This window comes from Myotis brandtii, unplaced genomic scaffold (genome assembly GCF_000412655.1).
Source record: "Myotis brandtii unplaced genomic scaffold, ASM41265v1 scaffold182, whole genome shotgun sequence".
NCBI lineage: Eukaryota > Metazoa > Chordata > Mammalia > Chiroptera > Vespertilionidae > Myotis > Myotis brandtii.
In genome coordinates, this window is record NW_005356751.1 from 2,586,894 (window position 1) to 2,599,795 (window position 12,902).

At 33.2% G+C, this 12,902-nt stretch overlaps 1 protein-coding gene across 2 annotated transcripts in view; it reads left to right on the top strand.

Moving 5' to 3' along the window:
* Positions 1 to 12,902, top strand: part of TRPM7 (transient receptor potential cation channel, subfamily M, member 7) — a 128,610-nt gene that overhangs the window by 61,246 nt on the left and 54,462 nt on the right. For both annotated transcript variants that reach the window (XR_001361634.1, XM_005863943.2), the window contains exons 13-19: positions 2,634 to 2,687; positions 5,042 to 5,182; positions 5,692 to 5,826; positions 6,762 to 7,042; positions 8,759 to 8,987; positions 10,260 to 10,415; positions 10,495 to 10,638. Coding sequence is in view for 1 of the 2 variants with exons in the window: in XM_005863943.2 (XP_005864005.1) it covers positions 2,634 to 2,687; positions 5,042 to 5,182; positions 5,692 to 5,826; positions 6,762 to 7,042; positions 8,759 to 8,987; positions 10,260 to 10,415; positions 10,495 to 10,638 (1,140 nt within the window). In the remaining variant the exon portion in view is untranslated. The remainder of the gene's footprint in view (positions 1 to 2,633; positions 2,688 to 5,041; positions 5,183 to 5,691; positions 5,827 to 6,761; positions 7,043 to 8,758; positions 8,988 to 10,259; positions 10,416 to 10,494; positions 10,639 to 12,902) is intronic.

The following is a 12,902-nucleotide window of genomic DNA, read 5'->3' on the forward strand; positions in this document are numbered from 1 at the left end:
GCCCCCCCCCCCCAAGTGCACAAATTTTTGTGCACCGGGCCTCTATTATATATATAAAAGCCTAAGTGACCATAACAACCAGTCACTATGACAAGCACTGACTACCAGGGGGCACATGCTCAGTGCAGGAGCTGCCCCTTGGTGGTCAGTGTGCTCCCACGGCCAACCTCCCACAATCCCTCTCCGTGGCCAAGAAATGGCCCCAATCGGTCCTGATTGCCGGCCAGGCCGAGGAACCCCATCCGTGCACGAATTCATGCACTGGGCCTCTAGTATATAGAATAATACCCAAACCCTTAGCTTGATTTTCAAAGCTCTCCAGTTTTTCGAACATTTGCTCTAGGTATCTCCCTCATTTGACCTTTATATTCTTATCCCATCCCCTTATATTGGGTATTTCAACTACATTGTTCACTTGCAATTCTCCCCTGCCCCCCAATATAATAAAAAAATTTTTTTTTGTTCTTTACACACTGCTGGTCTGTGCTTTTCTTTCAACTACTTCCCACTTGCTGGAATTTTATTTATTGTTTAGAACTTGGTGTAAATGCCATGCCATTGCCTTCAGGAAGCCCAATGGCATAGTCAGTTAAATACAATTATATCTTCCCCTATGGATTGTAAATTACCTTTGGATAGGGGTTATATCTTTATTTTTTTCCTTTAATAGTGTCTAGCACAGTTAGATTGAACTTTGTTGGCGTGCTACTGTGTCTCTAGCGAACAGATGTAAAAATTAAAAGGATTACTCATTGTGCTGAAGTAAGGTTTATCCCTGAAATATAAAGCAAATATAAAACAATAAAAATAAAAATTGGTCCCATTAGCAAGGCAAGTAATCTTTTTAATTGTATAACTCAGTTATTAAGATAATAGTTACTTTCAGCATCAATTATGAAGTTTTTAAAGTTTAAGGGATTAATTATAACATGACAAAACAGTGGTTTTCAAACCTCTTGGTATCAGGGTCCTATAGCATAAAAATTATTGAATAACTCAAAGAGCTGTTTTAAAGAGGTTTTATTTATGTAAAGAGGTATTGATATTGAACACATTAGAATATAAAACCAAGAAATGTTTATTACATTTTATATAAAAACAATAATAAATCCATTACATGTTAACATTAAAGCATATTTTTCAAGAAACAAAAAGAATTAAAGAGAGTAGAATACTTCTATGGTTTCACAAATCTCTTCAATGTCTGTCTTCATGGATGACAGCTGGATTCTCATATTTGCTTTTGAGTTTAATTTTTATGATATCACCCATCAAGAGGCTTCTGGAAAATTTTACTGAACACTGAGAGGAAGAGAATGAGAAAATGCATATGACATCTTAACATGATTCTGAAAATACTTTTGATTTCATGGACCCTCTAAAAGGGTCTTTTGGGGCATTCAGAGGTTCCTGGACCACACTCTGAGAACTGCTGTGTTAAAGTATATTTATTTTTTACTAAGCATTTATATTTCATGAATAAACAATAATGGGTTAAGATAAGATAGAATTCCAAAAATTGCGTTTTTTTGTGATTATAAACTGTTAGAGAAAATACAGTGAAACTTTCTAATACCTAAAAAATATAATATACCTCATATTAACGTAGAAGACATTTTTTTAAATGGGGGAGAATGGGCAGGGAAAACTCTTGAGTGGATAGACTAAATATTGTAATAAGACAACAGAGGTAAAATATAGTTTATATTCAATAATGCTATAGTCATCTTTAGATGTATAGAATTTGAAAGTCAAGAATAGCAAAGAAAATAATACTGTTTTCAAAAAAATAATAGGTTTATCCAGAAATGTACTACCAAGTATATGTGATCAAAATGGAAAAGTAGATTGCATTCATTGCTATGATAACCTCATAAAAAATTAATAACACAGTAATGGGAGAAAAAATCCCATTTGCTATTTCTTCTAGACAATAGATTTAAAATATTGAAAATATGTATCTTTGCTTGTCCTGTATAGAATTTAATGCAATAAATTTCAGATGGGTCAAAGCACTATTTAAAAAGTTTAGAAGAATACATTTTTGGCCCATTTACCTCTTAGTCTTGATGGAGGAGATAAACTCTGGGGTATTTTTTCAAAATAGGATACCATCAAAATAAGATTACTATAAAAATGAAAAGTTTTTAGTCTACTAGTATACATCAGTGGAATTAAGATAATAGGGAAAAGATGACATATTTAAGTGTTAAAAGTTTGTTACCCAAAATACTTGAAGTATTGATTCAACTTGATGGTTAATGGTAGAAATAAGTGCAGAAATTTTAACAATAAAGAGCATGTACACCTCCATTATCAATGAAAGAAATGTAAAGGAACGATATAATTGTGAAGCTTGTAATGCTTGCATGACTTCTAAAAAATAAAAATAAAAATTACATATTGTTACATAAGTAAAAACATAAGAAAATAATATATGTTGTTTAAGGCAAATATAATAATATGAAATGGGTATATCCTTTTTTGCTCCACTTTATGAACAGAACTTAACTAAAAAAATATATAATTTGTGCAAGTGGGTTCATAAAAGTTCTATATGTAATAAAAAGGGAAGTTATTTACATTATTTTAGAAGAAAAATAATAGTTTACTCTAATTTTTTCTCCTTAAAGAAACAAGGTCCAACTAATCCAATGCTATTTCATCTTGTTCGAGATGTCAAACAGGTAAGAGACTTTTTTCCCCCAAAATGTTATTTAAAAAAGTTATACTTTATCTGTTTCCAAAAATCATTTAAATACACCTTAAAAGTATCAATAAAATGACATTTTTTAGAACAAAATAAAGTAAGTACTAAATATGTAATGACAGAAGTAAAGATTTTGCATGATACATCAGAAATCAAGGAAAAGAACGTTTATGAAATTATAACCGAGTTTCCTGAGCTTCTAATCATCATAAAGTGTGGTGAACTTCATAATGCTCATTGGTCTGTAAAGGAAGATCATTGATAGGATGAATGTATCTTTTTCCCTGTGTTCAGAAGAAATTTGTTCCCAGTGCATGTAAAAGACATTGAACAAGGATTTTGAGGGAATCACTAGGTTATGATCATTAATGGCAGATTTTGTCAATAAAAATGCTGAAAAGCATGCTCCTGTGCAAGTGCACTCACTCCCTCTCTTTCACGTACACCAAAAGGTGGCGGGTTCAATTCATGGTCAGGGCACATACCTAGGTTATAGGTTTGATCTCTGGTCAGCGCCCGTACAGGAGGCAACTGATCAATGTTCCCCTCCCCTCCCCTCAATAAAAACATTCTTGGTGAGGATATAAAAAAAGAATAAAAGTTTTGAATATTGAAAAATAAAAGCTGTTTAAATTATTGGTATCCAATAGTTTTTAATTTTTCTTGGTGAAAAAATATTCACTTAATTGAAATATTTTTAAGTTTCTGAACTAAAACACTTGCTTTCTAGAATTCTTTATTCAAACATTTACTTGCTATTAAGTGAATATACTATTAAAAAGCTGAAAAATTAAAATAGAGATGTAATTTCCTGTTTTATAACTTATTTAATACTAAAGTAGGCCTATCCCATATGAAGAACCTAGACTTTATTATACTTAAAATAACATTTTATTTCATTTTTTGTATGTGCTTTTCTTTATAGTTTGATTGAAAAATATTTCATTGCCATAATATTTACCCTTTTAAAGTGTATAGTTCAGTGGCTTTTATTATACACCATCACCACAGTCTAATTTTAAAGTATTTCAAATACCCTCAAGAATTCTGCCCCTGCCCAAGGCAACTGTTAATTTACTTCCTTGCTCTATGGATTTGCCTCTTGTGAACATTTCACATTAATTGTTTGTTGTTTAAATAATTAAAACTTTTTTTTCCCCCCAGAAAACTTGAGTCATGGGAGAGACCTTTAGTCTAGGGGGGCTTTAGAACACATTTGCATTCTGATTGACTTATGTGGGCTAGCAGAAAGAACTGCAGTTGTTAATTCTTTTTTTTTTTTTTTTTACATCAGTGGCCCAATTTTTTTTTGGAAAAAAATCCTAAAGTAAAGGCAGTAATTGAGTATTTGCTGATTTAAATTAATAAGTTGAGTTTTGTACAAGTTATTTATATAGTTTCACATTATTTTACTTAATTTAAATATTTCCCATTCAAGTGGACTCATACCATAATGGTATTTGTTATATTTTTAAAAACTAAACATCATACATAACATTCTCAATCATAAAGCATATTTTGAGGTTTTAGATACAAAATAAAAATAACCTTATATTTAAGATGAACATTTTTAAAATTTTTAAATTTTAGATTTTAAAAATATAGATATCTAAAATTAAAAACTTCACAGATGAAACCAAGATGTAAAAAAGTATAAGCATTTTTAAAAGTACTAAATTCATGAAATTATAATTAGGGAAGTAGAAAGAATGATGATAGTAAGAGGGTAGAATTGGTTAATATATGTAAGTCATCTGATGATTAAACCCTTTTAAGATTATTTAATGAAATTAATCAAATGGTTGGTTCTGAAACAGACAATCTTTCCAAACTCACAAGTGAATTATGTTCCAAGAGTTCATTTACAAATTGATGCCCTGGGAAAATGAAGTTTCAGCTCTAAACAGGATTATAAGTAGTAGCTAAATCCTAGACAAGGCTGTAAAATCTTCTGTAATCTGTAAAATAGCAATAAGATTTTGTTTGAGAAACATTATATTAACTTGTATAGCATTATTTTTACAGGAAAATGATATTTATGATAAGTGTTACAGTGAAAATGGAATAGTTGGTTCTTAGACGTCCCTTTGCCCCCACCTGTAAAGTATTAGGGTGGTGGAGACCAAACTGTCTCCTGTAAACCATACTTCTGTCCTGAACCACACCTTTTGAGACTTCAAACTTTATAATCCTCTTTCCTTAGAAAAGGAAGAAGAGAAACAAGCTTCTTCCAGCTTTCTGTAACAAGTAAATATGTGTCATTTTAGAGCATCACATGGAATTATTGAGAAATACTATCCTGTCTTTTTAAAACTAATGTTTTGTTTCCAGGGAAATCTTCCACCAGGATATAAGATCACCCTAATTGATATAGGACTTGTTATTGAATATCTTATGGGAGGAACCTATAGATGCACCTACACTCGGAAACGTTTTCGATTAATATATAATAGTCTTGGTGGAAATAATCGGGTATGTAATATTTGGGGGGAAGTCTGTATATTTGCTTTAAAATTAAATCATACACTTTAAAAGTTTAAAATTACTTACATTAAAATGGTTAAAGTAGCATTGTCTTAAAAATATGAGATTTTGCCCAGCCGGTGTTGCTCAGTGGTTGAGCTTTGACCTATAGACCCAGGAGGTCACAGTTGATTCCCAGAGCACATGCCCAGATTGTGGGCTCAATCCCTAGTAGGAGGTGTGCAGGAGGCAGCCAATTGGTGATTCTCTGTCATCATTGATGTTTCTATCTCTCTCCCTCTCCCTTCCTCTCTCTGATATCAATAAAAACATTTTTTTAAAAATGAGATGTTCAACTAGGTATTTTGAAATTTTTTATAATTGATATCCTAACCAAATCATATTTTTCATGTGTGTGTATGAACACAAACTTATACATAATATAAACTGATTCTTGAATTTTTTAAAGGATATCAGCATATTTAAATCTATAAAAACTAATAAGCTTTCATTTTCAGAGGTCTGGCCGAAATACCTCCAGTGGCACTCCTCAGTTGCGAAAGAGTCATGAATCTTTCGGCAATAGGGCAGACAAAAAGGAAAAAACGAGACATAATCATTTCATTAAAACAGCGCAGCCCTACCGACCAAAGGTATTTTTGTTTAAATATTACACTTTCTGGATTTTGGATTTTGTTCTTTCTAAATTACTGAGTACTATGAAATAAAAAAACTACTTGTTTTAGTAAGAGTTGTCTATTGTTTTTAGATATATCTTTGATTCTTCATTTTCCCATATACAAAAAGATACCCATTGTGAGTTGATTATATAACAACCCATTTTTTTTAAACCTTTTGATAAACGCTTACTGCCTCCTTTTATTCCATTTTTACTTAACAGCATGTAAGACAAAGGTGTTACTGAAACTTCTTTTTTTTTTTTAAATTATTGACTTATTTGTGAGAGAGAAGAAAGGAGAGAGAGAGAGAGGAGAAATATGCATTCATTATTGATTCTTGTATTTGCCCTTACCAGGGATCCAACTTGCAACCTTGGCATATTGGGGCCATGATCTAACCAGCTGTGCTACGCAGTCAGGACTGAAACTTCTTTTTCATTAAAATTGTGTTTTATGGACCTGGCCAGTGAGTGGTTCAGCTGGTTGGAGCATTATCCTGTACAGCAAAAGGATGCAGGTTTGATTCCCTGTTGGGGCGAGTATGGGAGGCAACTGATTGATGTTTCTTTCTCTTTCTCTCAAGTCAATAAAAACATATCCTCAAGTGAGGATTAAAAAAACATATTCCAAAATAAAATAAAATTGTGTTTTATCAAGTATTAGTTGAAATATATAGTCCGTTTCTTTAATCTCGAGAAACTTTGTTATAAAAGCATTTTTTTGGAAATGCCATTTTTATAAAATGAATTTTGAGCTATAATAAAAATTAAGTGTATAAAATTGATACTGTATAATTTGTACAGTTATATGAAGTTGAAGAATACCATAATAGATTTTATAAAAATTTCCACATGAATATCATGGCCTTTTTATAAGGAGCTTTATAATATTTATTTTTTTCCTTAAAGATTGATACAGCTGTGGAAGAAGGAAAGAAGAAAAGAACCAAAGATGAAATTGTAGATATTGATGATCCAGAAACGAAGCGCTTTCCTTATCCACTTAATGAACTGTTAATTTGGGCTTGCCTTATGAAGAGGCAGGTCATGGCCCGATTTTTATGGCAGCATGGTGAAGAATCAATGGCTAAAGCATTAGTTGCCTGTAAGATCTATCGTTCAATGGCCTATGAAGCAAAGCAGAGTGACCTGGTTGATGATACTTCAGAAGAATTGAAACAGTATTCCAAGTAAGTTATATTTACGACTTGGAACATTTAAAAAATACAAAATAGACCATGTTTAAGTGAAGATTATAATATCATGGACTAAGTGGGGGTATAGATGTATAATTTTATTTGTATACTTAAGAGAAACCCATTTTTAAAAATTTAGAAAGAAACTTGGCTACCTATGCGTATGCTAAAGAAGTTACTATTTTGTTTGCAATTTGAGTTAAATAATTCAAGAAAGAAGAAATGCCAAAAGTTAGTTTGATAATTGGACGTACTAATAATTAGATCAGGAAAAGTTCCACTTGGAATGGCAAGGAAAGGAAGGAAGAAAGCAAGGTTTAAGCTGTGTTCTAAGGAGATGAGTTCAGCTGGAAGGGCATTCCAGATGGTGGAACTACGTATATAGGAGAATGCAACATTTCACAGAAGTTTTTGTTTACTTAGGGCACTAATGGAATAGTAAGCTGTAAAGGTAGTTTCTAGGATTCTTTATTATAGAGAATAGGACCTCTTTCTCCCAAAATAGGTTGACTTTAGGAAAGGGTAAGAGTTATTACTGAAAATAATTCAAGCAGGGATCTGATGATTACTTATTGGAGATTTAAGTTTTAGGTGTTTTTCATGATTAGGTTAGTCTGCATTCACATTCCTTTCTACTGGGTATTAACCCTTTTCTATGTTTGAAATAACTATATAGAAAAATTTTAATGAACATTGTTAGTTTGGGTTTCCTGTAGTACTATAGGTTTATTTTCAAGACGAGAGGAAAGTGCTCTAGAGTCACTTTTTTTTTTTTTAATCCTCACTTGAGAATATGTTTTTTGTTTTTTTTGTGTTTTTTTAAAAAATATTTTTTATTGATTTTAGAGAGGAAGGGAGAAGGAGAGAGAGAAATATCAATGATGAGAGAGAATCATTGATTGGCTGCCTCCCGCACGCCCCCTACTGGGGATCGAGCCCGCAACCCAGGCATGTGCCCTTGGCCAGAATCAAACCTGGGACCCTTCAGTCCGCAGACCGACACTCTATCCATTGAGCCAAACCAGCTAGGGCAAGAGAATATGTTTTTTATTAATTTTAGAGAGAGAGGAAGGAGAGGGAGAGAAACATTGATCAGTTGCCTCCTAAATGCGCTCCAACCAGGCATGGAACCCACAACCTGAGTATATGCCCTGACCAGGAATCAAACTCACAACCCTTTGGTGCATAGGACATATTCCAACCAACTGAGCCATACCAACCAGGGTTGGAGTCACCTTTTTAGTTTAGTTTTGTTTTTTAATATATTTGTATTGATTTCAGAGAGGAAGGGAGAGGGAGAAAGAGATAGAAACATCAATGATGAGAGAGAATCATTGATTGGCTGCCTCCTGCACGCCCCACACTGGGGATCGAGCCTGCAACCTAGACATGTGCCCTTGACCGGAATCGAACCTAGGACCCTTCAGTCCGCAGGCCGACACTCTATCATCAAGCCAAACCAGCTAGGGCTTCAGTCTTATTTTTAATGTGACATATTTTAAATACCTTGTGATTTCCACATAGTAGTAGATATCTGAAAACAGAGCTACCATGATTCTATTGCCTCACAATTCCCTAATTTTTTTTATTGTTTGTATTGTATGTGTGTGAAAATATTAAAAAGTAGAACATGTTATGAATGAATGTAAGAATAGTGGTTAAAAACTACAATTTGGTAAATGAGTATGCTTTGCTCTTATCTTTTGATAGTGATTTTGGTCAACTAGCAGTTGAATTACTAGAACAATCCTTCAGACAAGATGAAACCATGGCTATGAAATTGCTCACTTATGAACTGAAAAACTGGAGTAATTCCACCTGCCTTAAGTTAGCAGTTTCTTCAAGACTAAGGCCTTTTGTAGCCCACACCTGTACACAAATGTTGTTATCTGATATGTGGATGGGAAGGCTGAATATGAGGAAAAATTCCTGGTACAAGGTATACCTTAGAAAAAAATTGATATAAAGAATGTGATTAGATTAAAAGGGGGGGGGGAATTAGCCCAGATGTATAGTAAAATGCTTTTATTTATGAGGATGATGGGGGTGGTGGTGTTGGCATTGTATCCAAAGTGACATGAAGTGTCCTTTTCCTTCCTATTGTTCATTCTAAATCCTTTCCAGGTGTGGTGTTTAGTGATTGTTGCCCCTATCTGAGCCAGAAGTATGAGGCCAACAAATCAAAATATGACATTTACAGCCCTGAGCAGCCCTGAGCAATGATTCCTAAATACTAAAATTCATGACCTATCTATTAACTTAATAATGTGTTACTTTTAATTTATTTGAAGTATATTGGATATGCCTGGGTTGTATATATATATACTTATTTATTAATTTCAGAGAAGAAGGGAGAGGGAGAGAGAGATGGAATCATTGATCGGCTGCCTCCTGCACGCCCCCTGCTGGGGATCGAGCCCGCAACCTGGGCATGTGCCCTTGACTGGAATCAAACCCAGGACCCTTCAGTCCACAGGCCGATGGTCTATCCGCTGAGCCAAACCAGCCAGGCAATATGCCTGGTTTTTATGGTCAAGAATGTGGGCTGGTACCTTCAGTTTTATCATTGTGAGAGATATTACTTTAAACTCCCTTTTTGTTATCTTATATCTTAAATAAGGTACAGAAATGTAGAAGGCAGAAATCAGGCAAGTAGTTTAATCATTAACTATTATAAGTAGATAACAAATACTAATCATCTATTAAAAATAATGGTGAAGATTAACTAGTAGAAACCCTGATACACAATTCTAATTTCTTTGTGCTTCATAACATAAAATTTTATAAATTATGCTTTTTTTTATGGAGGCATAAGCTGAGTGATGATGTTGTGACATGGAACACTTGCGAAGAGATTTAGGATAAAATTAAGCACACAGTAACTTCATAAGGCTTGAATTTTGTTTAAACAAATGTGTTTTCTGAACAGATTGTAATTTGATTTTTTTAAAAGACAAGTCTTTAATCTTAAATATTTTCTACACCATCATATCATAATACTTAAATGTTTTGTTACTCCTTAAAACAATTCAACCTGGGCCTCTTTAAAAATAGTTGTAAGTAGAAATGAAGTTTAAGGTTTATTCCCTATACCACCAGGGGCAAAATGGCTGACTAATAGTAAGGATACTTAATATTTTTTTATTGCTTGTATTATATTCTTGAAAGTTATTAATGTTAAAATGTGAATTTATGTTTCTGAAATTTTTAGGTTATATTAAGCATTTTAGTTCCACCTACCATATTAATGCTAGAATATAAAACTAAGGCTGAAATGTCTCATATTCCACAATCTCAAGATGCCCATCAAATGACAATGGAAGATAGTGAAAACAACTTTCAGAACATCACAGAAGAGATTCCTATGGTAAGGGGGGAAAATTTTTTTAAGTGACTATAAATTTGTGAATAAATGTGTATATTTATAAGTATTATTTTTATTTTAGGAAGTATTTAAAGAAGTAAGAATATTGGACAGCAATGAAGGAAAGAGTGAAATGGAGATACAAATAAAATCAAAAAAGCTTCCAATCACACGAAAGTTTTATGCCTTTTATCATGCACCAATTGTAAAATTCTGGTTTAACACGGTATGTTTTTAAATTGTATGAACATAATGATTTTAAAAGACAGGCTTGGTCTAGAGTCTATACTGATCTTGATGTAAATTAATAACTGAAAAGCCATTTTCCATTTAAAAGAACAATAAGTTTAAATTAGTTTTATCCAAACAGCTATCATATAGAATGATAAAAATTAACAAATCTTAGTTCTAATTGGAACTAGTTCTGATTGGAACCAGAAACTTACTGAACAAATATGTGGTAACTATATGCCTTTGTAAGTGGGTAACAGATACTAATCATCTACCCAAAAAATTGGTCAAGATTAATCAAAAGAAACTCTAATTCAAAATTATAACTGCTTTGTGTTTTAGGGTTTTTGCAGATAATATTCAAATTTTGGAAATAAGCCTTTCTTGCATTATTAATTGATGTTGAAAAGTAATCTAGATAATTCATATAGTTTTATTCATAATCAGCTTTTCTCTTGATTTATGGAGGAATGGATTTTACTGATGAACATGTATGTCTATAGAGGGATAGTCTCATCTGAAGAAACACATGAGACTAACCAGGGATGAGCAAATGAGATTTTACTCTCCTTCCCAGAAAACCTCTTAAGCTTTTTTTGCTTTGCATTGTTTTTTAATTAAATATTTTTTCTATTGACCTTTTTTTAGGGGGAGAGAGAGAGAGAAGCATTGATGTGAGAGTAGAACATTGATCAGCTGCCTCCTGCATACCCTTTACCTGGCATCGAGCCCACAATCTGGGCATGTGCCCTGACTGGAAATGGACCAGCAACCGTTTGGTGTAGAGCACGACCCCCAACCAGCTGAGCCACACTGGCTATGGCTTAAGTTGTTTTTATTTTATTGTTATTTTTATTGTTTTTCATTTTTATCGTCAGACTTGAAGAATTGCGAAAGTATACAAATAGCTTTGTGCTAAGATGAACATTTAAGAATTTGTTCCTTCAAGCATTGTTTTCCCAACCACACACATGCCCATTAACGTAAGACTAATTGATCACGTTTCCATTTCAATATGAAAATTTTCTTACTTCATCTTGTTCAGGTGTTGAAATTGCACATTTGAATTACCTAACATAATCCCCAAATTCTGTCCCCACTAATGAAAAAAATGTAGGTATCTTAGTTTGCGTTCATGTGAAGGATTAAAATGAACAATCCAGGTGGCTGCAGGAATTTCTCTTTTTATTTATTGCAGCTTACTTCCCTATCCTGCCATAGGGAAATCATGATGTGGCTTATTTTAAGACGAGTAGAGACAAAGATGATTCTTAGCCACAATTGTTCAAGGATCGATGAATCTGGGTTTTCCTCTGAAATGAAATGATTGTTTAGATGTTATTATATATAGACTATCACCTCCCTATCATTTTTTTTTTTTTAAGAATATCAAAAGTGGAATTTTCCCATTCCTAGAGCAAATGCTTTTCATATTGGTTTCCATTTCTTGGGATTTCAACCTCAGTGACGAGGAGCTAGTTGTCTTTTCTAGGAATACTATGTTGTTTGTGGAGGGAGGAAGCAGGCAGTACCAGGTGTACTGGTTAATAATGCGGATTTTTTTCAATAGTGGAATTACATACATGTTGATATATATGTGATTTGATATGTATGCTATTTTGTTGTATTGACAGCAAGCTTCAAAACTTTATATGTCAAATTTTCTGGAGATGTTAATATCATAGATATTTTTACACTTAAAAATGTCGAATTTCATGCCAAAAAAAGAGCATTTGCGGGAAGTTTTAATTCATTACTTTATTTTGAAGAAAAGTGCTGCTGAAAGTTATCGTATACTTCAGGAAGCTTATGGTGAACATCCTCCATCTCAAGATACTTGTCAACGCTGGTTTAAACGCTTTAAAAGTGATTTCCATGTGAAAGACAAAGAACATCCAGGTCAACCAATAAAGTTTGAAGACCAACAATTACAAGCATTATTAGATGAAGATGCATGTCAAATTCAAAAACAACTTGCAGAAAGATTAAACGTTGCTCAGCAAACAATTTCTGATCGTTTACAAGCAATGGGAAAGATTTTAAAGGAAGGAAAATGGGTGCCACATCAGCTGAACGAAAGACATGGAAAATGGAAAAGTCATCAGTAAAATGTTTCAGTGGCACGAAAGAAAGTCTTTTTTGCATCGAATTGTGACTGGCGATGAAAAGTGGATTTATTTTGAGAATCCCAAATGCACAGAATCATGGGTTGATCCAGGTCAACCATCAACATCGACTGCAAGGCCAAATGGCTTCGGA